The following is a 24,085-nucleotide window of genomic DNA, read 5'->3' as shown; positions in this document are numbered from 1 at the left end:
AAAAAGTGTAAATTTATTTTTAAAATAATCTAAATTCAACTCTTTTTCCTATTTAAGAGTCCAATCTTAACATATGAAATTGTGAAAGACTACTACCACAAGCAAAGGATCCCTCCAAATAAAAAAATAAGACCCCCAAAAGATATTCAAAAGAATATTTGGTATAAACGAATGGTTTCTTAAAAATACAGCCTTATTTTCCAATTATTAAGATATTTAGAACTAGAAAATTTTACTCTTTCTTGATCCTACTAGAGCATAACTGAGTATTCTTGTCTTGTTACTAATTTAGTCTTCAGAAAACTCTAATTTAGTAGAGTGTAACACCATTTTATTTTAAACTAGCAATGTGGGGGGACGACTCAATACAAACTTTAGGCAAGGAAAAAATAAGGTGGAGTACAAAGAATCCCGAATTAGGTATCAGGGGAACAGGTTCAAAGAATTTCATTCTCAGTATCAACTGCCCTCCAAAGGGAAAGTTTCGTGGCTGAAGTTTTTAGATTCAAATGTGCTAGCTTTGTGACATTTTATTCTGCGGGTCAAGGCTTCGCCTCAAACAAACAAACAAAACAACTACTTTGGAAAACTTTTTGAAGGCAGACTTCGAAAGTTCAGGCCCCAGATCCATTTCACATATGGGGACATGTGTACCACAAGTGAATCGATGACACCAAAAAATCCCTCAAATTGAGATTTAAAACATTACCCTCGTATTGCCTTGTCAATAAAAAGGGGAACCTTACTCAAAGTAAGTCCTGGACGCCGAGTCTCGGGGAGAAAAGATTGCTTTTGCCCTTCCCATTTAATTAAGTAGACGAGACCCAGCTGCCCCTCCGCCCGGGTCTCAGAAGAGGAAAAGGTACTCAGTGAGTGAGGGTCGAAGCACACCGCCCCTGGGCGGGAGGCTCCTCCCCGAGGTCCCAGGACGGTCTCAGGAAGCAATAGGGCTCCGGGAGACCCGGAGACTTCGATGGTTGGGGCCTGGGGTCGCCCCGCGGCCGAGGAGCCACACGGGGAGGCCTGTGCGTGGCAGTCACCGGACAAACTCACCTCGGCGTCTTCTTTGCACTGCGGGAGCGAGGGGAACTCCAGCTTCACGTCCTCCATGGTCCCGGCCCGGGGCTTGTGGGTGGGGTGGGAGTGGGAGTTATCCGGCCCGCCCGACCCTCGGGCTGCCAGTGGCAGAAAAAGGAAGAAGGGCGGGTGGACCGGAGGACTGACGGGCGGGCAGCGGGCTTAAAACGAACACACGCAGACTAAAGGGTCCCAGCGATTCCGGCGGCGACGGCGGCGACAGCGGGGAAGAGGAGGGTTGGGCGGCTCATACCCGGCCGCCATGCTGCTGCCGTCTCCCTCCCCCTGAGTCTCCGCGCCCCTCAGGCCGCACAGGCTCGGGCACAAGCAAAAGCCCTACAACCGTCTCTCCTCCCCACACTGCCCCAGCCAATCCCAGCCCACGCTTGCCTTCGGCCCGCCCCCCGCGGCCGCCAGGTGTCAGCGCGCCACCGCCCCGCCCCTTCGCCAGAGCGCAGACGCGGAGGGGCGGGGCCTCGGAGGAGCAACTGCCGAAGCTCACCCGGTGTGGAGGAGGTGGGGCTGCGGCAGAAGGGAGGGAACGACTGAAGGTCCTGGGAAAGGCAGTGGGACAAATCAGACCAGCTCTGCCCTTTCCACAAAGGACGTAAATCCCTTCTGTAGTACACGAACGGGCAAGACATCTAGCCACCAGAGACTGGCATCCAAAAAGTAAACTGTAGTTTCTGCCCTCAGAATCCTACGCAATCTGTGGTGAGGTTATAACCAAAAAAGAGTAATAAATGAAGAGGTCATCTTAAAACTTTTGCTACGAAGAAAATGAAACACCCATCACCTTTAAGTAAACTGAAACGGTGGACTTTTAAGAATACTTGGGAACATGACTAGAAAACCTCAAGAAGAAAATCCTAAGAAAAAGAAACGGATAGTTCACTCGGTAAAATATACATCATACTGAAGGAAGGTCTCTCCCTTTCATCCTAAGTTTATGTTGAAATGTTAGTATTATATATAATTATATATATTAATAAACTACATGGCTTTCAGTGTCTTTTAAAAACAAGTTGAGTTTTTTAATACTATACTGTAAATAGAGGGGGGTACAGGATACTTTCTCTGGGCTGAGGGAGATACTGTTATCCTTTTTTAAACAGATGAGTAAAACAGAAGAATCCACACTTTCAAAATTTGTACATCAAACCGATCCTTTTAAAAAAAACCAAACCACCAAAGTAGAAAGGTGGGAAAGTCATTAACTAAATTGTTAATTACAATGAATAAAGTTAAAAGAATCACATGGATATTTGACCAAGACCCACTTGACAAACATCCTACTATTTTTATATTGTTATTTTTATAAAACACACTGCCAACATATATAGAAAAAGAACTGTTCAATAATTTGAGTATTAGATGGTTAGCTTGAGTGCTCCATTTTCTCTACCACTATGTAAACTGTTCTGTCTTTTAAAGTTATAAAAAGACACACAATACTCTGCTAGTTAAGTTTTTAATTTGAAGAATGTGTAATTATCGATGTCATATTATCACACATTCTTTAGTGTTTATTAAACTGAGGTCAAGTTGGTTTTTTTTAAACAGCACCTTTAATAAGATCTCAGTTGATGCCCAATGATGATTTCCTATTTTAATCTGTTAAGGCTTTAATTCCACATGATACAGAAAGAATTGTGTGTAGGTAACAGAACTTTTGCTTTGAACATTTCTGACATCAACATCCCCTACATCAGACACTCTTAGCTTGGTATCCATAGATACCTACAGAGTCAATGGGTGAACTTGGGAAATAATAAATCTCCTTTAATTTTAGTATATGCAAAATCGTGTGTATTTTTGTGTGACTTCTTCTTGGAAGAGGGTCCAGACCTTAATATTCTAAAAAGGAAACAATCATCTCACATAAATCAAGAAAACCAAGTCACATTTGTTAGCAGTTACTTTTAATCATAATCTAAAAAAAGGTTATGGATGTGCATGTACTTTTCCAATTTAACTATCACACAGCCTAATCATAGTAAGTAAAAAAGTACACAGAACCTTCCATTATTGATATAAACATACATGTCTATGCTTTGTATAACAAGATGTTATTAGGAACACTGAATGTGGGTACAGTTTTAAAATTCAAAACTCATCATCTAAATAAAATTCATTTTGGTTATTAAGTAGTTTATTTACTAAAGAACTTAAAGGACTATAATAAATGTACTTTTAAAAAAGACAAAAATTTGTGTAGGAGAACTGAATCAAACAGATTTTATTCAACTTTTCAGGATGAGGAAAACAAATGATATAAAATAAGTCATAAGAAATGCTTTCGTACTATTTCAAACTACTCTCAATGTTTTACAAAATGCTCACACAGCAAATACGAAAAGCTTTAACATAGTCTTATAACTTTTGCTGCAATAAATGCAACATTAACAAACATACAAATTTCTTCTGTACCAATCTTAAAAGTAGAATTACTGAATTACTAATTTTTACAATGTTATTCATACTTACTTTTATTCATGTTTTAAGTAGATCATTGCCAATACATACATTATTTTCCTTAACTTTATTTTTACATTAAGCCAGCATCTGTCATGCAGTCATCAAAAACCTTCCAGTAAATTACACAGGTTTGTAGTCCAATTTAGACTCTAGCTTCTTAGAATCAGCCACTTTTCTGACTGCTTTCATGAAGTCTTCCTGTACTACAAAATCATGATCAGCACGAATTGCAAACATACCTGTGGAGAATAAAACAACATGACTGCTATATATAATATGTGAATAATTTCAAAAGAAAACTAAGGGGGGGGGTGGGCAAAATGGGTGAAGGCAGTCAAAAGGCACAAACTTCCAATTATAAAATAAGTCCTAGAGATGCAATATACAGCATGATGACTAGATTTAATAATATTGTATTGTAGGGATGCCTGGGTGGCTCATCAGTTAAGCATCTGCCTTCAGCTCAGGTCATGATCCTAAGGTCCTGGGATTTGAGCAAGCAGCCTGCTTCTCCCTCTGCCTGCTGCTCCCCCCTGCTTGTGCCCTCTCTCTCTGACAAATATAAAATCATAAAAAAAAAACTGTACTGTATATTTGAAAATTGCTGGAAGTTGATCTTAAAAGTTCTCGGTACAAGAAAAAAATATCTTCTTAACTACATGTGGTGATGGATGTTAACTAGATTTATTGTAGTGGTCATTTCACAATAAAAACAAATATCAAATAATTGTGCTGTACACCTGAAATTAACATAATGCTATTTGTCCAATTATATCTCAAAAAAAAGTTTTTTTAATGAAAACTAAGTAATTCTGCAAAGTAAATGTGAAGAAGCCTGGATTTACTACTTCGGAGCCAGTAGCTCTAATTTGTTAAAAACAACCATCATTGTTCAATTAATTTCCTTAACTACAGAGAGCATTATTTTCCAAACCAAAAGCTAGACATCAATGAGACAACTATCTGGATATTAAAAATCTAGCTCACACAGTCCCTGTATTCAATGACATTCTGAAAAAGCAAAAGTAAAACTATCAACAAAACACATTTTTAAGGTGTAGCTTCTTAACAGGCAACAACTGCCTGGAAGGAGGGAACACAAGTATGGTTTGGAAAAACACAAAACACCTCCAGTAATTTTGATGGTCTTTCCTTGTTAATAATCAAAAGCTTAGAGAATAGGAATTATAGGAATTAAAGTCAACACTGGGCTTTGTATCAAAAACTAATGTCACTATTCACATATTAAAATTTACCTTATTTATGTACAAACTGATATTCTTATATGACTAATGTACAAACTGATATTTTGATATGACTTTGATATTCAAGTATCACAAACTTGGAAAACTCAAGTTATTGACAAGTTACTTGTCAAATACTACTTGACAAAGGACTGAAAGGGGTGTGTGGGTGTGGGGTATGTGTTTTGAAACATTAGGTATATCATGGATATGGGCTCAAGATTTTGTGACAATCCTAATTTCATGATAAGCTAAAGCTAGTAAGTTTTCATTATCTGCTAATTAAATGAATCCTACTAATATTTTCATTGAAGATCTGTTTATATTGACTTTCACTTACTATCAGTGGCATAGAAAATTTCAAAGGTTACTTTCTAACTTCTCTTAAGATTTCTACATAGTCTTTGAAATAGTCACTCTATGTTGTACTCAGAAATCAGGTAAATGGAAATTTCTAGTCTTTTAATAGTGAAGTTACAAAACCTGTTTGAAGGCCACAACTAAAGTAGGAAAGTTATTTTTCCAAACTTTGTGCATACGACTATTTCCAAATCATTGTTTAATGAATGACTGAATCTGAAATACATTCTAATCCAAAAAGAACAATAATGTCAGGATTTGAATGGAAAAGACAACTATAACTGAATCAAGTTTATTTTCACTTACAGAAAGATATGTCAGTAAAAAAGGCTTGAAGTCTAATAAAGTCTAATAAAAAGAAAACCAAAGAATTTCAGTGTCTACAAATATGAACGTCCTAGGCCATTTAGAAAGCTAAAATTATAGGGGCACCTGGATGGCTCAGTGGGTTAAAGCCTCTGCCTTCGGCTCAGGTGATGATCCCAGGGTCCTGGGATCGAGCCCCACATCGGGCTCTCTGCTCAGCAGGGAGCCTGCTTCCCTTCCTCTCTCTCTGCCTGCCTGTCTGTCTACTTGTGATCTCTGTCTGTCAAATAAATAAATAAAATCTTTAAAAAAAAAAAAAGAAAGCTAAAATTATAATCCACACAGAAGTTATAGCTCTTTACTGGAAATACCACATTCTTTTATTTATATATAATATATTTATTATATATACTTATTATATATATAATAATATATATATATTTGGGATTTTTTTTTTAAGTGTAAGCTCAACATGCAACATGGGACTTGAACTCACAACTTAGAGACAGAGTTGCATGCTCTACCTACTGAGCCAGCCAGGCGCCCCATAAAAATAACTTTTTAAAAAATATATGAGATATAAACTTCTAGTTATAAATAAGTACCAGGGATGTAATGTACAACATGTCTATTGCTAATATTGCTATATGATATATAGGAAAAAGTAAATCTTAAAGAGTTCTTATTATAAAGAGAAACTATTTTTCCTTTTTTCTAATTGTATCTCTATGAGAAGATAAATGTTAGCTGAGCTCTTGTGGTAATCATTACACAATATATGTAAATCAAAGCATCATGCTGTACACAGACTTATGTGGTCATATATGTTAATTACTTCTCAATAAAACTGAAAAAAGGGGGTGTCTGGCTCAGATGGTTAAGCATCTGCCTTAGGCTCAGATCACATCTTCAGGTCCTGGGAATCAAGCCCCATGTTGGGCTCCCAGCTCATTGGGGAGTGGGCTTCTCTGGGCATCTGCCCAGTGGGCATCTGCCTTTGCTTCCTCCCCTTCCTTGTGCTCTCTCTGTCTCTCTCCCTCTCGCTCTCTCTCTCAAATGAATGAAATCTTTAAAAAATAATGAAAATAAATAAATAAAACTGGAAAAAAAAAGTTAAAAAAGCAAGTATCATAATTTAATGATATCAACCTTTAGGATTATGACATTGCTTCTGTTTGGATTTTACCAAAACAGTACTCTAATAATAATCTGGTCCAGTATAGATTCTGGAAAGAGAATGTCCTAAGTTATTCCAAGTAGTTAAAGCCACATGCAAGTTTACCACACAACATTTTCTGTATACTAGTCTTTGTTCAAAGATTTTATTTATTTATTTGACAGACAGAGATCACAAGTAGGCAGAGAGGCAGGCAGAGAGAGAGGAAGGGAAGCAGGCTCCCTGCTGAGCAGAGAGCCCGATGCGGGGCTCGATCCCAGGACCCTGGGATCATCACCTGAGCTGAAGGCAAGAGGCTTTAACCCACTGAGCCACCCAGGTGCCCCTATACTAGTCTTTGTGGTCCTGATTTACTCTGATGTGTATGGAGGGAATTCTTAGACCTGCAGATTTTTGATCCAGATACTCAGTCACAGTATACCCATGAAGATACTCTTATGGAGAAGCCATGTCTGAGCAACACCTTTAAACAGTAATCTATTAGAGGGGAGCAGGGTGGGAGGATGGGTGAACCTGGTGGTGGGTATTAAGGAGGGCACGTATTACATGGAACACTGCGTGTGGTGCATAAACAATGAATCTTGGAACACTGAAAAAAATAAAATCAAATCAGTGTGTGATTAAAAAAATTTTTTTACATAAACACTAATTTATAAGAAATGTTAAAATAAGGCTATAAGTGATATAAAAACAAGAAGAAATCACATCTGTATACTTAAAAACTTCACCCACAACGTATGACAGTAACTATAAAAACTACTGCAAAAATTAATTTTTAATTATTACTATAGTAAATTCACAACCTTGAGATCAGGACCTGAGCTGAGATCAAGTCAGTCACTTAACCAAATGAGCCATGCAGGCACCCCTAATTTTTTTAATTTTAAGATTCTGTGTGGAAGACAAAGACTAAAGGAATCTATGGTTTTAAAGCCACCTGGTACCAGAAATAAAATAAAAACAGAATCACACAATCCACAGAGAAAATATATTAAAAAATAGTAACATCTGAGGTGCCTGGGTGGCTTAGTAGGTTAAATGTCTGTCTTTGGCTCAGGCCATGATCCCAGGGTCTTGGGATCAAACCCCAGGTCAGTCTCCTTTCTCAGCCTGCCTCTCCCTCTGCCCTTCCCCTGCCTGTTCTCTCTCTCTCTCTCTCTCTCTCTCAAATAAGTAAGTAAATAAAATCTTTAAAAAAAAAATTATATTTTATACAACTTGCATGATCAGAAAATTCTTAAGTCAATCTTGCAAAGCTTATTATTAACGGACTAGTATGAGAAAACATGTTATCCATTTTGCAGATTACTTCTGGTGCTGGTCCAGTCTGATTTCAGCCAGAGGTGTGACAGAATGTTCTGTACAGTCCCAGACTTACTTCAGGGGGCCAGCATGCTATCACATGCAGGTCTTTCCACATTCTGCCCTAAGGCATCCGTAAGTATAAAGGAGTTAACATCCCCAAGGGCAAATTCTCATGGGGGATGAGAGCTGGTAAATAAATGCTCCAGTCTCCATACTTCAGACAAGTAATCCTGGAAGGCATTCAGTATGTTTCTCTGAGGTCTCATCAAATCAAATCCCCCCGTCTACAGCATTTACCTCAGTAGCGCACCCTTATTATAGCTTTGCTTCTTTCCAACTCACTTGCCTGTTCTCTCCTGCTTCTTGGAATCAATTCTCAAAAATCCAAGCACCCATACCCTTGCAAGGCCCAGGCTTTGCTACTGAATAAACCCAAACACATTTTTAGCAAATTAAACAAATCAAAATCGCTGCACTTTAAACTCATACCTGCTTCAGTACAAACATTTCTCAGGTCTGCTCCATTAAAGCCATCTGAAAGCTTCACAATTGCTTCATAATCTGTTTAGGAAAAAATACTGGAAATTAGAAATAAATAAAATAAATAAATAAATAAATAAATAAATAAATTAGACCTTTTCTTGATTTATGCCCATATGGAAAACTTAACTGCAGAGCGTGCTCTGAATTTGATCAGCTAGGCATCTATCTGTTAACATTCCTCCATAATATTTAGCAAGTTCTCCACAATATTAACAACCAAAACTATGCTTTTGTTAAGCCAGTACTAAACAGAAATACTTACTTCTAAAACTTTAAAACCAAGAAATACCATCAATACCTGAAAGCATCTTAACCTGTTTCTACGCATTGAAACAGTTATGGATATGTGAACGTGAGTTATCTGTGAAGCCATGACTCATAAAAACTGTAACCAAATCTTTGATTTGAATAAATCTAGAATATTCAGAACCAGCTATTAACCACAATGGAATTTAGTGCATTAATATAAAATACACCAAAACTGATCATCAGAAATATTTTTCATATTTTAATCACATCTTTTAAACAACTATTTTTCTTAATTTAATTTTTTTAGTGTTTCAAGATTCATTGTTTATGTAAACAACTATTTTAAATGGCTAGCTTTTCTGGTTCCTATGCAAGCTCCAAGTGGTGAGGTACCAGATCTATGGTAACAGTAATGGTTATATGACTTTTTTATCCACATGACAGACTTGAAATAAAGAGCTATTGGTTTGGAATAGCAGTTATGGACTTGATATAGAATAAGGAGAGAAATAAGAGACAGCATGGGCTACTACAGTGTAATTCTGATGAGACACCTTTGTCAAACCATCTGTAGTATGTCAATCTGTATTTGAAATTAGACAGATACTCATTAATTAATTTTCATTCAAGTTCATGAAAGCATCCTGACAGCAGGGATTCCCAAGGTTAGCAGTTATTTGGTATCTAGCAAGAACTCAGTATTGGAAAAAATCTACAAATTGGCATCCCTAGCTTAGCCTAGTCTTTCCAGCTCAAAACTATTTTCATATAAGCAATGAGGAAATTAGTGAGAGGCAATAACCAACAATTTTAATCATTTTTGGACCATTAGCTTCTAAGGGTTTGTAAAGCTGCCTGGCAATTATACTAGAACAGTATAATGACCCCTAGTCAAGGAGTCAGCAAATTTTCTGTAATGGGCTGAACAGTAAATATTTTAAGCAGGCCATGTGGTCTATGTCAAAACTATTAATTTCTGCTATTGTAGTGGGAAACCAGTCACAGATAATATATAAACAAATTGCAGTGGCTGTTAAAATAAAACATTACTTACAAAAAGAGAAAGCAGACAGAATTTGGCCCACAGCAATGGTTTGCTGACCTCTACCCTAGACTGCACTCTCTCACTTCTGGAGATAATGATTTTATCATTTCTCCCCTGTCCTCAAATGTCTAACAATAATTCCCCATCTTCACTCTGAACTTGTTTTCTACTTCACTGAGAAAATAAACGTATTCAGAAGAAAAATTCTACAAGTTTTTGCCATACATGAGATACTGTCATCATTAGCAACTATTTATTCTGCCTTTCCTCCTATTCTCATAAATGCAAAGTCCATGCTCATATACAGGGTCAACCTTTCTTCAAGGAAAGTGCATCACCAATTTCTCTCTCTCTTCCAGATCCCTCACATTAGCATTAAAAAAATGTTGTAAATTCTAACTTCTAACCTAGGGTTAGAAGTTTGTTATACTCTTATCTGTTTGTATGCATTTCTAATTTTCAACACTACAAAGTTAAAAATAACAAAAGGTAAGACTTTATCATTGCTCTGCTCACAATCCTTCAATGACAAAAATAAAAAAATAAAAGCAGAAGTTCCTACATAATGACCTCAATATGGCTATATACAATCTGATTCCCATCACTTCTATGATTTCTCTTGCTACCACTGTCCCATTTACTCTGCCATAGACACCTTGGCATCTTTGCTACTCCTGGAATGTTCCAGCCATACACATACTTCAAAGTCTTTCTCTGGCTGTTCCCTCTGTATCATTTTCCCCCAAATTATCTACACCTAGTTCCTTCACCTTTTCAGATCATTGCTTAAAAATCATCTTTTTGGTAAGTCTTCCTTCTGCTCGCCCGTGCCTCACCTCCATTTAAAAATGTATCCATCCATTCTGGCTCCTGGCATTATCTATTTCTCTTTTCTTGCTTTATTTTTCTCCATAGCACATATCACCACCTAATATACTAAACATTTTACTGACCTTGTCTGTCTTTTCTGACAAGAATGTAAGTTCTATAAGGCAGGCATCTGTCTGTTTTGTTCATTGCTATATCCCCAGCACTTGAAACAATTCCTAATGTACAAAAGATGCTCAATAAATTATATTAGCTGAATTTAAGATCTCCATGTTTGCTGAATTTGAAACCAGATTTGGTAGACTATCAGTGATATCTATTAGCATTCTGCTTCATTTACAAAATGTAAATATACATAAAATGGTTATTTCCTTACCTATTTCACCATGCTTTGTAATGGGACCTGCATGGATTTTCAATATGTCTAATCTTGCTTGTTCGTTTGGTAAGTCAATATCTGAAAATAAAAAATTATAAGAAATTCTTTTGCAGTTAGGTTTTGTTTTGTTTTTTTTAAGATTTTATTTATTTGACAGACAGAGATCACAAGTAGACAGAGAGGCAGGCAGAGAGAGAGGGGGAAGCAGGCTCCCTGCTGAGCAGAGAGCCCGATGTGGGGCTCCATCCCAGGACCCTGGAATCATGACCTGAGCCAAAGGCAGAGGCTTTAACCCACTGAGCCACCCAGGCGCCCAGGTGTTTTGATTTTAAACAAAGTAAGGGGTGAGGAAGAGATACGGAAAGAGAAATGGACACAGACTAAGAGAACACACAGCAGGTGAAGAACTTTAACTCACGTATTTTTCTGTCTAATCTTCCAGGACGAAGCAAAGCAGGATCCAGTGTATCTGGTCTGTTTGTAGCCATGATCATTTTAACTCTATGTAGAGTATCAAATCCATCCATTTGATTCAGTAACTAATATATTTATAAATAAAAATCATTAACAGATTTTTACAAAACATCCCATTAAAAAACAGAGAGTACACAACTTCTATATTTCTAATACTATGAAATACATTGTCTACAGAGAGCATGCCATCTCCAGAATGACCACTTGATGGACTATCTCTTCCTTCTCTAATATAAAGGTAGAGGTTTTCCAGCCTTGGAAGTTCCAAGATACATTACTGAACTATGTACCTTGTTATAGCTATCAAAAAGTTTTAATAAACTGGAAGGTTTCCATCTAGTCAAGTATTATAAAATTAAACTATCTGGATCTGATTTCCAATGTTCAAATTTTTTTTCATAGCTACTTTTAAAAACATTACTAATAAAATCTAATATATACAGTACTATGGTATGCCAAACATAAAATTTACGTTCAGAAAACCAGATACAATGACATTTCCACAAATCTGATAATAAATCTATCACATATCTTTTCAAATAATTCCACTACACATAGAAATACTGAGACACTAAGCATATTTCCTTCAATTACTAAAGTTTTCTTGAATACTTAAAAACCTAATTGTTTTCAACAAACTCTTTAAAACATACCTAGCTTAACAATATGTCCATCTCTTTTCCAAAATATCTGAGAGCTGACAACATATCAGTTACGTGTATAAAACTATCATCAGTGTGGGCTGCCTGGGTGGCTCAGCCAGTTAAGCATGGCCCTTTGGCTCAGGTCATGATCTCAGGGTCCTGGGATCAAGTTCCGCATTGGACTCCTTGCTCAGTGGGAAGCCTGCTTCTCTGCCTGCTGCTCCCCCTGCTTGTACTCTTTCCCTCTCTTTCTCTGACAAATAAACAATAAAATCTTTAAAAACAATAACAACAACACAACAAAACTAGCATCCGTGTTGTTTCAAAATACCTCAATTTAAGGTTTCCAGGAGTATAGAATTTGAAAATGCTGTATATACTCTCAGCAGATCATTATATTTTATGAAAAGTCCTTTTCAACTACCCCTACTGCATGGAATTTGACACTATTACTTACACTACCTAGCTTTGTAGAAACTGAAAAATACGTTTGGGATCTTGCCATCACTTTCACAGAATTTGAAGTGGGGAAACGCTTTATGTACATTCTAATATTACAACATCCATCTTCTTCAATTATCAAAACTAATTTAGTTTCTTCTTATTCTCAGGAAAAGTGTTAGCAATTTTTAGAGCAGCCTCATTCATAATTATAACCCACTGCCACTAGTTTTAGTATGTCGATTACTTATAAAATGTCTTAATGAAACAAGTGCAAGACCACGTTCACAGAATGTGAACATCAGAATATACAATTTAAATATCTGAATGGCTGGTGTGCTCAAAATACATGGAGTAGTATACCTATATATCATATAGAAATTTGTAACTACTCCTATTACTTTCCAACAGACATTTTCTTACTAGAGATTGTGGTACAGAAATGTGTTTATTCCTGACAATATTTTCAAATTTTATACTTAAGTATGTTTTTTTTTTTTTTTAGACTTATTCATTTATTTGAGAGAAAGCATGTGAGCACAGGGAAGGGCAGAGAGAAAGAATCTCAAGCAGACTCCCCGCTGAGCAGAGCCCAACTTATGCCTTGATCCCATAATCCTGAGATCATGACCTGAGCTGAAATCAAGAGTCAGATGCTCACCCAACTGAGCCACCCAGCACCCCTTAAGTGTGTTCTTCATTTACACCACTGTCCACATCTTGACCTTCAAACATCCCGTGTTTTCATTTAATACACAGTGGCTTCTTTTTAAACCCTCTTTACCAAACATTACCTCCATCAAAGTTCTCTGAATCTCTCTATCAGCTGAAGTACCCTCAGAAAACCGACGACCACCTAAAATAATGATATGGAAACTCAAATGTGTTACTCTTTTCCTCTACAACCACCATTTAAGATAAAAGAATAACAGTATCTGGAGTTAAAAACATTAAGATAAAAATTAAATAGTAAGAATTATACTGATGAAGTTAGAGTTGATTTTGATATGACGTTTCTCATTTTGTCAATGTCAAATTAAAACTGGTTAAACTTCCTTTAAGAATTTTTTTTAAAGTAACATTCAACTCATTTTACTATTTCACACAATTTGCAGTTAGAGATGAAGGGGGGTTCCTTTAGATTTTTAAGAAATTTCTTAACACTTTCAAAAAGAGTTCAAAATAAACTTTAAAAGGTGTTATTCTTACCAATGGCATCTATTTCATCCATAAAAATAATGCATGGTTGATGATCCCTGGCATAATTAAACATTTCTCTGATCAAACGTGCACTTTCACCAATGTACTTGTCTACAATAGAACTAGATACAACCTGATTAAAGGAAAAACATTAAGGTAAACATAAGACAACTCAAATAAAATTTAATTTCAACAGCTACAAAAAGAATCTTCCCTTTACCTTTAAGAAATTGCAGTCCAGCTGGCTAGCAACAGCTCGTGCCAAGAGTGTTTTTCCTGTGCCTAAAATGACAAAAGAAGTCCTAATTAGATGGAAAGCAAAACAAATTTTCAAAAGCCTTTTATGTTATCCTCCAGACAGTAAATTTTATAAAATGAAAGCTAAATCCTAAAGAGAATTTCCATTTAAAATTCTTTTTTTCCCATTTAAAATTCTAAAGCATTTCAACTTTCAATATTAAAATTTTAAATTTTATTCAAAATATCCCTTGTAATTCTAAACATGCTGAATACATATCTTCAAAAATATATCAACCCCAATTTACAGACACTACAGAAGTCTGTACATTATAATCCACTGGTCTCTCCTGTGTAATGAATGCATCTTTTACCTATGCATGATATTATAACATCAACTACTGGTTATTTGGAAAACTACTGGTTCAGTGAGTTATGAAAAATCTTCCAAATGTTGGCATTTTTCATTATAAAATATTTAAAAGCCACATTTATTAATATCACCAATCTCATCTCATCTTTAAAGTATTAAAATCAGAAAGTTCTCAGATGGCGGTGCCTGGCTCAGTTGGTTAAGGTCCAACTCTTGATTTCAGCTCAGGTCATGATCTAAGGGTTGTGAGCTGAGCCCAGTTTCAGGTTCCCTGCTGAGTGTGGAGCCTACTTAAGAGTCTCTTTCTCCCTCCCTTCTGCCCTTCCTCCCACTCACTACACATGTGCACTTTCTCTCTAAAAAAATTTTTAAAAGCTGTCAGATGTTAAGTTTTGAAAACCTAATTTTCACTTGAAAGCTCAAATTTTATCACTGGCTACAGATGGTGTCAGCTGTTTTTAACATAACAGGCTAACTACATTCATTATTGAAAAAATGTTTGCCGGATAAGCAATAATCAATCTGAATAATCAAAAACCGGTCTGACAATGACAGAATGTCTATAAATTATGTTTTCAAGTAAAAATGATATCCTATGAAAAGCAGCTAATTTCAGCTGACAACTCAAGGCACAAGTGCTTCTCCTAGCGATAACTATTCTATTCAGGATGAAAGAGAAGTACTTTACATGTATTTCCCATCTCATCACATAGAATATAAAACATTATTCAAAAATCAGGACTTAATAAAAATAATTTTTACACCTTCAACAAGAACATCTAAAAGTGAAACTCACATTTTTTTAAAAATACTGCAAGTATGAAGAGTCAGTAACACGATGACTACTTGTACCATTTCATGCCACTGATGTAACAGACTTATGCTATGGCATGAGCAGTTTTACCCACACTGCTTTTGTACCATCAGCACAGAAGTCAGAAGTCATTTTCACAGAGTGAAAATGGTAACTAACGTCCTAAGTATTATCAAAGTAAGGTCTGACCTTGCAGACTCCCTGAAAGTGTCTCAGGAACAGCCAGAGGTCTGTGAACCACACAGGACCAATGCACCAGAATCATACGGCATGTTAAGATGCACATCCTATGAAGCAAAGAGGACTAAGCATACCTGAGAGAATAGCAGACAGACATCACGTATTCCTTTCTTACTCTGAAGAGAGTGGAGGCTGGAATAGCCTACATTAAATTTTCACCTTACTTTTTCATTCCTTCATTCATTTATTAGTAGGTCAGACATAATTCAACACTAACCTGGTGGTCCATATAGCAAACAGCCTTTTGGAGGTATTATTCCTACACGCTGGAATAATTCTGGGTTTGTAAGAGGCAATTCTATCACCTAGAAAAGAAGTTGACTGTTTCTTAAAAAGTCGGTAAAGATTTTGATAAACTTTAAAATACTTTAAGTGTAATATCGGCACAGTTAGATATACACGTTATAATTCGTAACAGATCTAGAATTCCATGCTATATATATAATATATATAATATAAAGCCATTTATATTAGAGGTTATTCTTCAGGTAGATTTAAGATATGTTTTTAGTTAGGTAAAAACTAATTTTCAAGTCTGTAGCTATTTTAACTAACTATACACTTGAATGAAGTGATGGTTACACAAGCGTATCATTTGTCAAGACATATGTGAATTATATATTTATTATCTGTGCATTTTACTGAATGTAAATTACGCGTCAATGAAAAATCACACTACAAACAAAAAAGAAAAAAGAAAAAACAAAAATGGTCTATATTATATTGCATTTGGGACTACAACACAAAATAATTATAAAATGGGGGAACTGAGTAAGTTAGAACTGCCATTAGGAGAAAAGGCATATAAAATTTTCATATTGTCATTTTGTTGGAGCAGCCTTAAAAGAATCATATTTCAGGGCACCTGGCTGGCTCAGTTGGTACAGCAGGTGACGCTTAATCTTGGAGTTGTGAGTTCAAGCCCACAGTAGATTATGGAAGAAAAATAAACTTAAAAAAAAAAAAAAGAACCACATATTCTGCTCTCAATCTCCTACTAAGATTGATTCAAGCAAAGACAGCTGGAGAATAGAAAAATTGAGGGTTTGACTACCCAAATTTAACTCTTTTTTTTTTTTTTTTTTTTTTTTTTGCCAGTGGGTAGGTTCAAGAGAGCTGAATTTTCTTTTTTCTTTCCTTTTTTTTTTTTTTTTTTAAATTTTTTATTTTAATAAACATATAATGTATTTTTATCCCAAATTTAACTCTTTATAGTACCAGTAAATTTGAGAAATAAGCTTCTATTGAATGGTTGTGTCGTTAAAATAAAATAAACAAAAAGTATAAGGTGTGATTAAAATAAACAAAAAGTATAAGAAGTCAATATTCTTAGTGTCTGCAGATAGAAAGGAGTATTGCATGTGCATGTTTTGTGGGTTGTGTAGGAGTGTGTGTGTGTGAGATAGAGACAGAGACTTTCTGCTCCTATGGCTGATGCAGCAAATCACTGTAGACAAGATCTCACAGTTTCATGAAGCACTCGTTCTCCTCTGCTGCCCTTTCATTAACTACAAAGTAAGAATAGACTTTTTATTTGTAATGATGCTAGTGCTTCCTTAACTATGGTCAAAAACGATTTGGGGGCGCCTGGGTGGCTCAGTGGGTTGGGCCTCTGCCTTCGGCTTGGGTCATGATGTCGGGGTCCTGGGATCGAGCCCCGCATCAGGCTCTCTGCAGAGAGCCTGCTTCCCCCCTCTCTCCGCCTGCCTCTCTGCCTACTTGTGGTCTCTGTCAAATAAATAAATAAAATCTTTAAAAAAAAAAAACAAAACAAAACACAACTTGGTTCCATAATCACCTGGAATGCTTGTTTAAATGCTAACTCCTATGCCCTGACCCCCAATCTGCTGCATCAAAATCATGCAGAGGGCCTAGGAATCTGTGTCTTTAATAAGAGTTCCGGAAAACTTAATACGCTAATGTCTGAAAATTACTGGCTTGGTGCTTAAATCAGATGATATAAGCCATAATAACTGTTCTCATCCATTCCTAAATATTTCCATCCTAAATTAGGATGAAACTATTGGAAAATGCTTTAAATCTGCTTTAAAGAGAATGGTTGGGACATCTGGGTGGCTCAGATGGTTAACTGTCTGCCTCTGGCTCAGGTTATAATCTCCAGCTCCTGGGATCAAGCCCGGCATCAGGCTCCCTGCTCAGTGGGGAGTCTGCTTCTCCCTCTCTCTCTCTGCCTCTTCCCTCTGCTTGTGCGCGCTCTCTCTCTCTCTCAAATGAACTTTAAAAAAAAAAAAAAAAGAATTGTTAAAAAGCCATCTGTGTTATGAACCAAGGAAAGCAAAGAAATCCTCATTTGATTCTTCACCTAAGAGTTTAAAAGGTCTAAGCTACCCTAAAGCCAATATTTTTCTTAAATGGCAGCAAATATTATTTTATTTATCAAATAAAATTAAGTTTCAGGTGCACCTGGCTGGCTCAGTCCATGGAGCATGTGACTCTTAGTCTTGGGGTTGTGAATTTGAGCCCCACACTGGATGTGGAGATTACTTTAAAAAAAATTTTTTTTAAATCTTAAAAAAATTTTAAGGTACAGGTGACTTACTTTAAGGACGGGAAGCTAACATTAATAAGGTTATGGGAAAAACTGTATTACACATGACCCAAAAGAGCTCTGACCCCAGTAACCTATGATAACCAAAACCACAAATAGCATGGGCATTAGATTTTTATCAATTATTAGCTTTTTCTTTTCTTTTTTGTCACAAAAAGAGCAGGGTTTTTCCAACACCAAGTTATCTCCAAATTAACAATACCTATAATTTTCATAGCTAGAAATTCAGTGCTATTTATCTCTCAACAAGAATATTAAATGTATAATATTTAGTAACCACTACTTGGACAAAGTAATCTTGCATTCTCTTTCTCCCTTTGGGTATCTTAAAACCAGTACTCTTTATTATTAAGTTCAGAGAACAAAGCATATACTACCAACCTCTCTTAATTCCCGAATCTGTTCTGATAGTCCTCCAATTTCAGAATAAGAAACATTCCCAGGGTCCTCATGAGACATGTTGTAGACCAATGGATCCACCTCTCTTGGCAAATATCTATAATGACAAGATATGTATTTTTCTTTTATAAGATGTATTTTCTCTCAGCCTACAGAGTATAAACGACTTGCTTATATAAACATCTGTAGATGATCTCATAAAAATGTATTTACATTAATTAGAAATTAGTAAAAGGGAAAAAGTGGCAAGATACTCATTGATTTCAAGAAGCATATATTTGGTGGGGGACACATGGGTGCCTCAGTTAAGCACCTGCCTCTGGCTCAGGTCACATCTCAGAGTCCTGAGATCAAGTCCTACTTCGGGCTCCCTGCTCAGCAGGGAGTCTGCTTCTCCCTCTCTCTGGGCCCTCACCATCCCCCCCATTCTCTCTCTCTCAAATAAATAAAATCTTTTTAAAAAAGCAACATATATTTTGTTTTTTTTTTAATTATTATGTTTAATTAGCCAGCATACAGTACATCATTAGTTTTTGCGAAGTGTTCAACAAATCATTCGTTGCATATACCACCCAGTGCTCATGACCACACATGTCCTCCTTAATACCCATCACTCAGTTACCCCATCCCCCTAACCCCCCAAGAAGCATGTATTTTGGCTAAAATCTTCCCTCTATGAAAATAAAAGTAAAATAAATAGAGTAAGAAACCTACCTCATGATTGTTAGTGTAGTCATATCCAAAGCAACTCTTGTTCCTGGCTTCAGCTTACTTTTGTCAAGCTAATTTTACAAAAAAAAGTGTTACATAACACTTAAAAGGGGAAATACTTTAACAAGAGCATAATATTTAGAAGCCAAATAATCATTTTCATTCTTCAGAGAGAACACTAATATCAGATTATAAACACATGCCAACAGAAGGGCTTATAAAGGTAATTAATTCAAAGTTATTTCCCTTAAAAGAATGCCCTCTATGCAACTCAGTGTGAAATGTAAAATCACCAATATATGAAGTTTGTGGTGGAAAAGGCCTTATTTTTAAAGAAAGAAATGAGTATTAGTATTTTACTTTCAAAGACTCACTATTTGATACAGTTTTGCTCATTATTTTGATTTAGGCACTATAATATAATGACTCTGGCAATTGGTACCAAAGTATTTATACAGAAATCTCTAAGTGAACATTTTGGGGGAAGGAAAGGGAAGCATTTTAAAGGTATGCCTTTTATTTATTTTTCTTTTAAAGTCTTTTTATTTATTTTTTATTAAATAAATTTGGCACATAACATCATGTTAAGTTTCAGGTGCACAGTGTTACTTTGGTAATATGCCCTTTAGATTTACTTTAAAAACTATAGCTTTGGGGAAGAACATGTTACTTGACTATAGGAAATTAGGGAGAAAGGCACTCATTCTGTATCCCCTTAGAGGTTTTTATTAAAATGCTAAAACTGGGGTGCCTGGGTGGCTCAGTGGGTTAAGCCTCTGCCTTCAGCTCAGGTCATTATCTCAGGGTCCTGGGATCGAGCCCCGCATCGGGCTCTCTGTTCAGCAGACAGCCTGCTTCCCCCTGTCTCTCTGCCTGCCTCTCTGCCTATTTGTGATCTCTCTGTCAAATAAATAAATAAAATCCTAAAAAAATAAAATATAAAATAAAATGCTAAAACCAAAACTAAAAAACCCCCCAGCAATCATCATTCATGCTTTTTGCTACATATCAGATATTATGCCAAATACATTATATATTAGACTGAATCATATTGAACAACTTTCTGGCAAATTTAGGCAGGGTAACTTACTTGGATAGAGTAAGAATCTAACCAAGAGATTCACCTCATACTCAGGATGTTACTTTTTTAAAATTAAGTTATTTTTGAGAGTTTAAAAAACTACTTGCCAATACAATTTCAGAATCATACAAATTACTAGTTTTCACAGGATTTTGTAAAGAACTCTAAATTTAGGATTTAGTGCCAATGAAAATGAAGTGAAGATAAGCAAAAATACTAGCTTTAATATAACGGATTAAACTTTAAAAAGTTGCTAATATGTGAAGTACTTGAAAAAAGCTACACAAAAATCAATGAAAAGCTATTTCAACATTTTCATGTATAGAAAATATATACCCTAGCTTTTCTTATCTTTTCCATCTTTCAAATACTCTCTTGCCCTCATACAATTATGAAATATCTTAGAAATACCAACTTTTGGAATCCAGAAGGCCCTGTAAAGGACACAGAACTCCTTTGTCAGGCTAGACATTTAATATTTTGATTTAGAAAATGTCTTCCCACTTATATGCTAGGCAAAATACTAGGATAAGATTTAGTCCCTGGGTTAAATTCCACTCTACGGCCATGTTGTATCAGTGTTTTCAAACATGAACCCACGACATGACAAACACTCAGAAAAAGTTCTTCCAATGAATCTATAAGAAAGTTCTAAGGATACTTCCTGAAGAATAGGATAGTCCTTGAACTGGCTTCTGAGCCTCCTAAAATTACTTAAAGCCATTTGTTGACATTTTTTATGACAGCAAAATGAAATCTGCAGTTATTTCAATTTGCCTATCCTAATCTAAATGAACTCATACAAAATCAACTTAGGCTACAGAAAAGTCTTTGAGTAACATTTCTGAATGTTTAAATATAAAACATAATTGACAAGGTCTAAGTCTCTTCAAAAAAGACAATAAAATAAGATGATCAGAGATATTTTCCAGTTCTAAAATCTTAGATTTCTAAATATGTAGAGCTTACTGAAGCAATGTGATAAGAGTACAGAAAATAGAGAATACCAGGCCAATGCCCATGGTTTGAGTTCAAGTTTTGTGTTATATCTGAACAAATCACCTTCAGGAGTTATGAGTATAATGCCTGACCTGCTTACCTCAAGAATGAAATAACATATATGAAAGCACTTTTACCAATTATAAAGCACTGTACAGAGGTAGAGTGTTACCTGTCGACGACAACCCACAACATATCTTGGTCCATTTGTAGCTTTAACAATGACTAGAGGAAGAAAATGAAAGGACAAATTGAAAAAAATAGAAAGTGGAAAAATATATATATCCACATTGATGGTTTATTTCTGTCCTCCAAGAAGATAATAATTGAAAGAAAACTCAAGTCTATGCAAGAATATCATCTACCTTCATTATTATCATTAAACTAATAAGAATTCCAAAAGTTCATGGTGGAAGGAAGGGGAATCCACTCTTTTTTTCCTTTACTAGTTAACAGTCCATCCACTTACATTTTTCCTCAGTTAGTTGCTTAAGTACTTCACCCACAATCTGGGAAATGAAAAAAAAAAAAGCATTATGTTTTGCCAATAACTAAAAAACAAATTGTCATCACTCCCTATACCCCAAACTCCATTACCTACCTGCCCAACACTTTGTAAGGCCTTCAGATCATTTTCAGATTTTTCATACTGCTTGGTAAGTTCTTTTAATTGTTCCCTTACTGAAATAATATAATTTGAACATTTTTAATTAAACAATAATCTTAGTGAGTTTAAGTCACTAAGTATCATTTTACTTAAGTTTATTTCCATCTCTTTTACTTTACATATATTTTATATCCACTGTATGAAACTACAAAAAGAAATAATCCGCTTGTAGGGGACATGTTTAAAAATGAACTGTTACAGGAAGAGCACCTAATTTTTATTTTCTTGATTGGCAATACTTGTTCAAGCACATTCATAACAGATATTGACACTCTGAGACTACAAATCCGAATGATAAAAGAGACCCTTCCTCACCTCTTCAGCTACCCGCATGTGTTATTACTCTATGGCTTTCCACCCTAAATAAGGTCAACAAGAGCAATGATCTACAGAATTAGGTGGTTCTTTCTCCATTTAATCAAACCACTCAGGCGTTTCAGTGAAGGTGCACTACGAAAAAATGTAAGCGCCCTTTTAGTTCAGGAGGTGAGAGAAACTTGTATGCCTGGTGGAGTACAACTCAAAATACAAGGAAAGACGACGAAGGTTATTATGATCCACCGATGGACTCCTCTCTCAAGCTCCGCTCTGGCTCTCCACCGCAATAACAAGCCAGCACCACGAGTCTCATCTCTTGCTTGAGCTTCCTTGACCCAAGTCTCCTCTCCTCTTTGGGTCCCGGGACTCACTATGCCGCCCTCTTTGCACCCCAGTCTGGCAAACATCCCCGGCCCACTTCTTCCTCACTCCTCCTCTAGTCCTCTTCCACTTCCATCTCGGATCTGGGGATGTTCTCTCTGTCACCTGGACCAGACTGGGCCATTTCTACGCCCGAAGAGGCTGTGTTTCCCAAGCTCAGGGCCGGATGACAAAGCGCCTTGTCCCTGGACCGAGGCCTCCCTATCCCTGGGGCTCGGTTGCCGGGCTCGGCCAAGGGCCTCTGCTTTGTTAGAGACAGAAGCATGTCCAGGCATAGGACTGTGTGGAAAGAAAGGTGCACTCACACTCCTTGAGACGGCCGTCGATCTCCTTGTGCTCCAGTAGCTTCTTGCGGTAGTCCTGAAGCGCCTTATCTCTAGGGTCCGCCATGATGAGAAGCCGTCGCTCATAGGGGATGCCGGGAATGGCCATGGCCGCCCGGGCGGGGGAAGGGGCGGGGCGAGGGAGGAAAGCCTCCCGAGGGGCGCGGATTCGTGGACGGCCACGCCCCTTCCGGTTGGCTCCGCCTCTGTACTCCACTCCTCCCCGTCTGCGTCTCCTTTCATCTACGGCGCCGTCGTGCACGGAAGGAGGCCTCCACCTACACCGTCCCCTGCAGGTCGTACTTGGTAGAGCAGAGAGCTGTTGTTCTGGTCGTCCCCAGAGAGGTCTCGATATTGTTAAACCACCGCTGTCCCGAGAAACTACTTTGTGAAACTGACTTTGTGATAAACTGAAATGGCAGTGAAGTAGGCATTGCGCAGTCTCTCTAAATAGTTCCAGTGGACTATGGGGATAACACAGCCTTTTGGTATAACATAGTGTTATCAAGGACCTTCAGGAACGGGAGTAGGCTATTTTATTCAGTTACTCATTCAGTGAATGAGGTACTAAGGATATGATCTGGTGGAGCGATTAAAAAATAATTTCAGGGGCCCCTGGGTGGCTCAGAGGGTTAAAGCCTCTGCCTTCGGCTTAGGTCATGATCCCAGGATCATGGGATTGAGCCCCACATCGGGCTCTCTCCTTGGCGGGGAGCCTGCTTCCTCCTCTCTCTCTCTCTGTCTGCCTCTCTGCCTTCTTGTGATCTCTCTCTGTCGAAAAAATAAATAAAATATTAAAAAAATATTTTCAGAGTGTAATACTGTAATGGAAATAAAATATGGTGATGTTATAGAGTAAGGTGAGGAGAACTAATTTAGAAGGGCATCTGACACAGGAGCCAGCCAAGCAACAAAGTGAAGAAAAACCTTCCAGACAGAGGAAACAGCAAGTGCGAAGATGTTGAGGTAAAAAAGAGCTTGGCTCATTTCTAGGAAGAGAAGGAGGCCAATGAGACCGGAAGAGGATGGGTTCTAGAGATATAGGGTACAAGATAAAGGCGATCAGGTAGGTTGAGTCAGGAACTTGAAGTCTGACAGAACTTTTAGATTTCTGTGCTTCATACAAATTATTTAATCTCTCAAAATCTCTGTAAAATGCATAATAATTGTACCTATCTGATAGGGACATCATAGTATTAAATACGATATGTGCCTATAGCTAT

General features: G+C 36.9%; 2 protein-coding genes across 6 annotated transcripts in view; both read right to left on the bottom strand.

The window, feature by feature from the left end:
- The window catches only part of STYX (serine/threonine/tyrosine interacting protein), a 42,786-nt gene extending 41,350 nt beyond the window's left edge, over window positions 1–1,436 (bottom strand). For 2 of the 3 annotated variants that reach the window (XM_080807727.1, XM_080807728.1), the window contains exon 1: window positions 1,054–1,381. In XM_080807727.1, the coding sequence (XP_080663853.1) occupies window positions 1,054–1,110 (57 nt within the window). In that variant the 5' untranslated portion in view covers window positions 1,111–1,381. Of the gene's footprint in view, window positions 1–1,053 lie in introns of all 3 variants that reach the window. The other variant, XM_080807726.1, reaches the window with a different exon arrangement.
- Window positions 1,437–2,978: 1,542 nt separating this feature from the next.
- PSMC6 (proteasome 26S subunit, ATPase 6) lies at window positions 2,979–22,980 on the bottom strand. 3 transcript variants are annotated; one of them, XM_080807327.1, is made up of 14 exons: window positions 22,845–22,980; window positions 21,775–21,854; window positions 21,643–21,682; window positions 21,346–21,398; window positions 19,097–19,164; window positions 18,365–18,479; window positions 15,632–15,719; window positions 13,971–14,032; window positions 13,760–13,883; window positions 13,345–13,406; window positions 11,410–11,530; window positions 10,989–11,069; window positions 8,437–8,508; window positions 2,979–3,794 (listed from the first exon to the last, which is right to left on the bottom strand). In XM_080807327.1, exons 1-14 carry the CDS (start codon window positions 22,969–22,971, stop codon window positions 3,676–3,678), a joined length of 1,212 nt encoding a protein of 403 aa, XP_080663453.1. In that variant the 5' UTR covers window positions 22,972–22,980; the 3' UTR covers window positions 2,979–3,675. The 3 variants fall into 3 exon arrangements, 2 of the variants coding, with proteins under 2 accessions (XP_080663453.1, XP_080663452.1); XR_013967051.1 differs by having other exon boundaries at window positions 2,989–3,794; window positions 8,437–8,525; window positions 22,845–22,948; XM_080807326.1 differs by lacking the exon at window positions 21,775–21,854 and having other exon boundaries at window positions 22,845–22,950.
- Window positions 22,981–24,085: the final 1,105 nt, after the last annotated feature.

The sequence above is a fragment of the Martes martes genome (assembly GCF_963455335.1).
Source record: "Martes martes genome assembly, chromosome: 7".
NCBI classification, from domain to species: domain Eukaryota; kingdom Metazoa; phylum Chordata; class Mammalia; order Carnivora; family Mustelidae; genus Martes; species Martes martes.
The sequence above is the reverse complement of the archived record's forward strand: the minus strand, read 5'-3'. Positions and strand labels throughout refer to the sequence as shown.

Excerpts from the sequence above, each read along its gene's own strand:
- PSMC6 (XM_080807327.1), bottom strand. The coding sequence starts at position 22,971 with ATGGCCATTCCCGGCATCCCCTATGAGCGACGGCTTCTCATCATGGCG. Across the intron at positions 21,683-21,774 it reads CCTTACAAAGTGTTGGGCAG|ATTGTGGGTGAAGTACTTAA; the intron begins GTAGGTAATGGA and ends TTCATTTCCCAG. Across the intron at positions 18,480-19,096 it reads ACTACACTAACAATCATGAG|ATATTTGCCAAGAGAGGTGG; the intron begins GTAGGTTTCTTA and ends TTGTCATTATAG.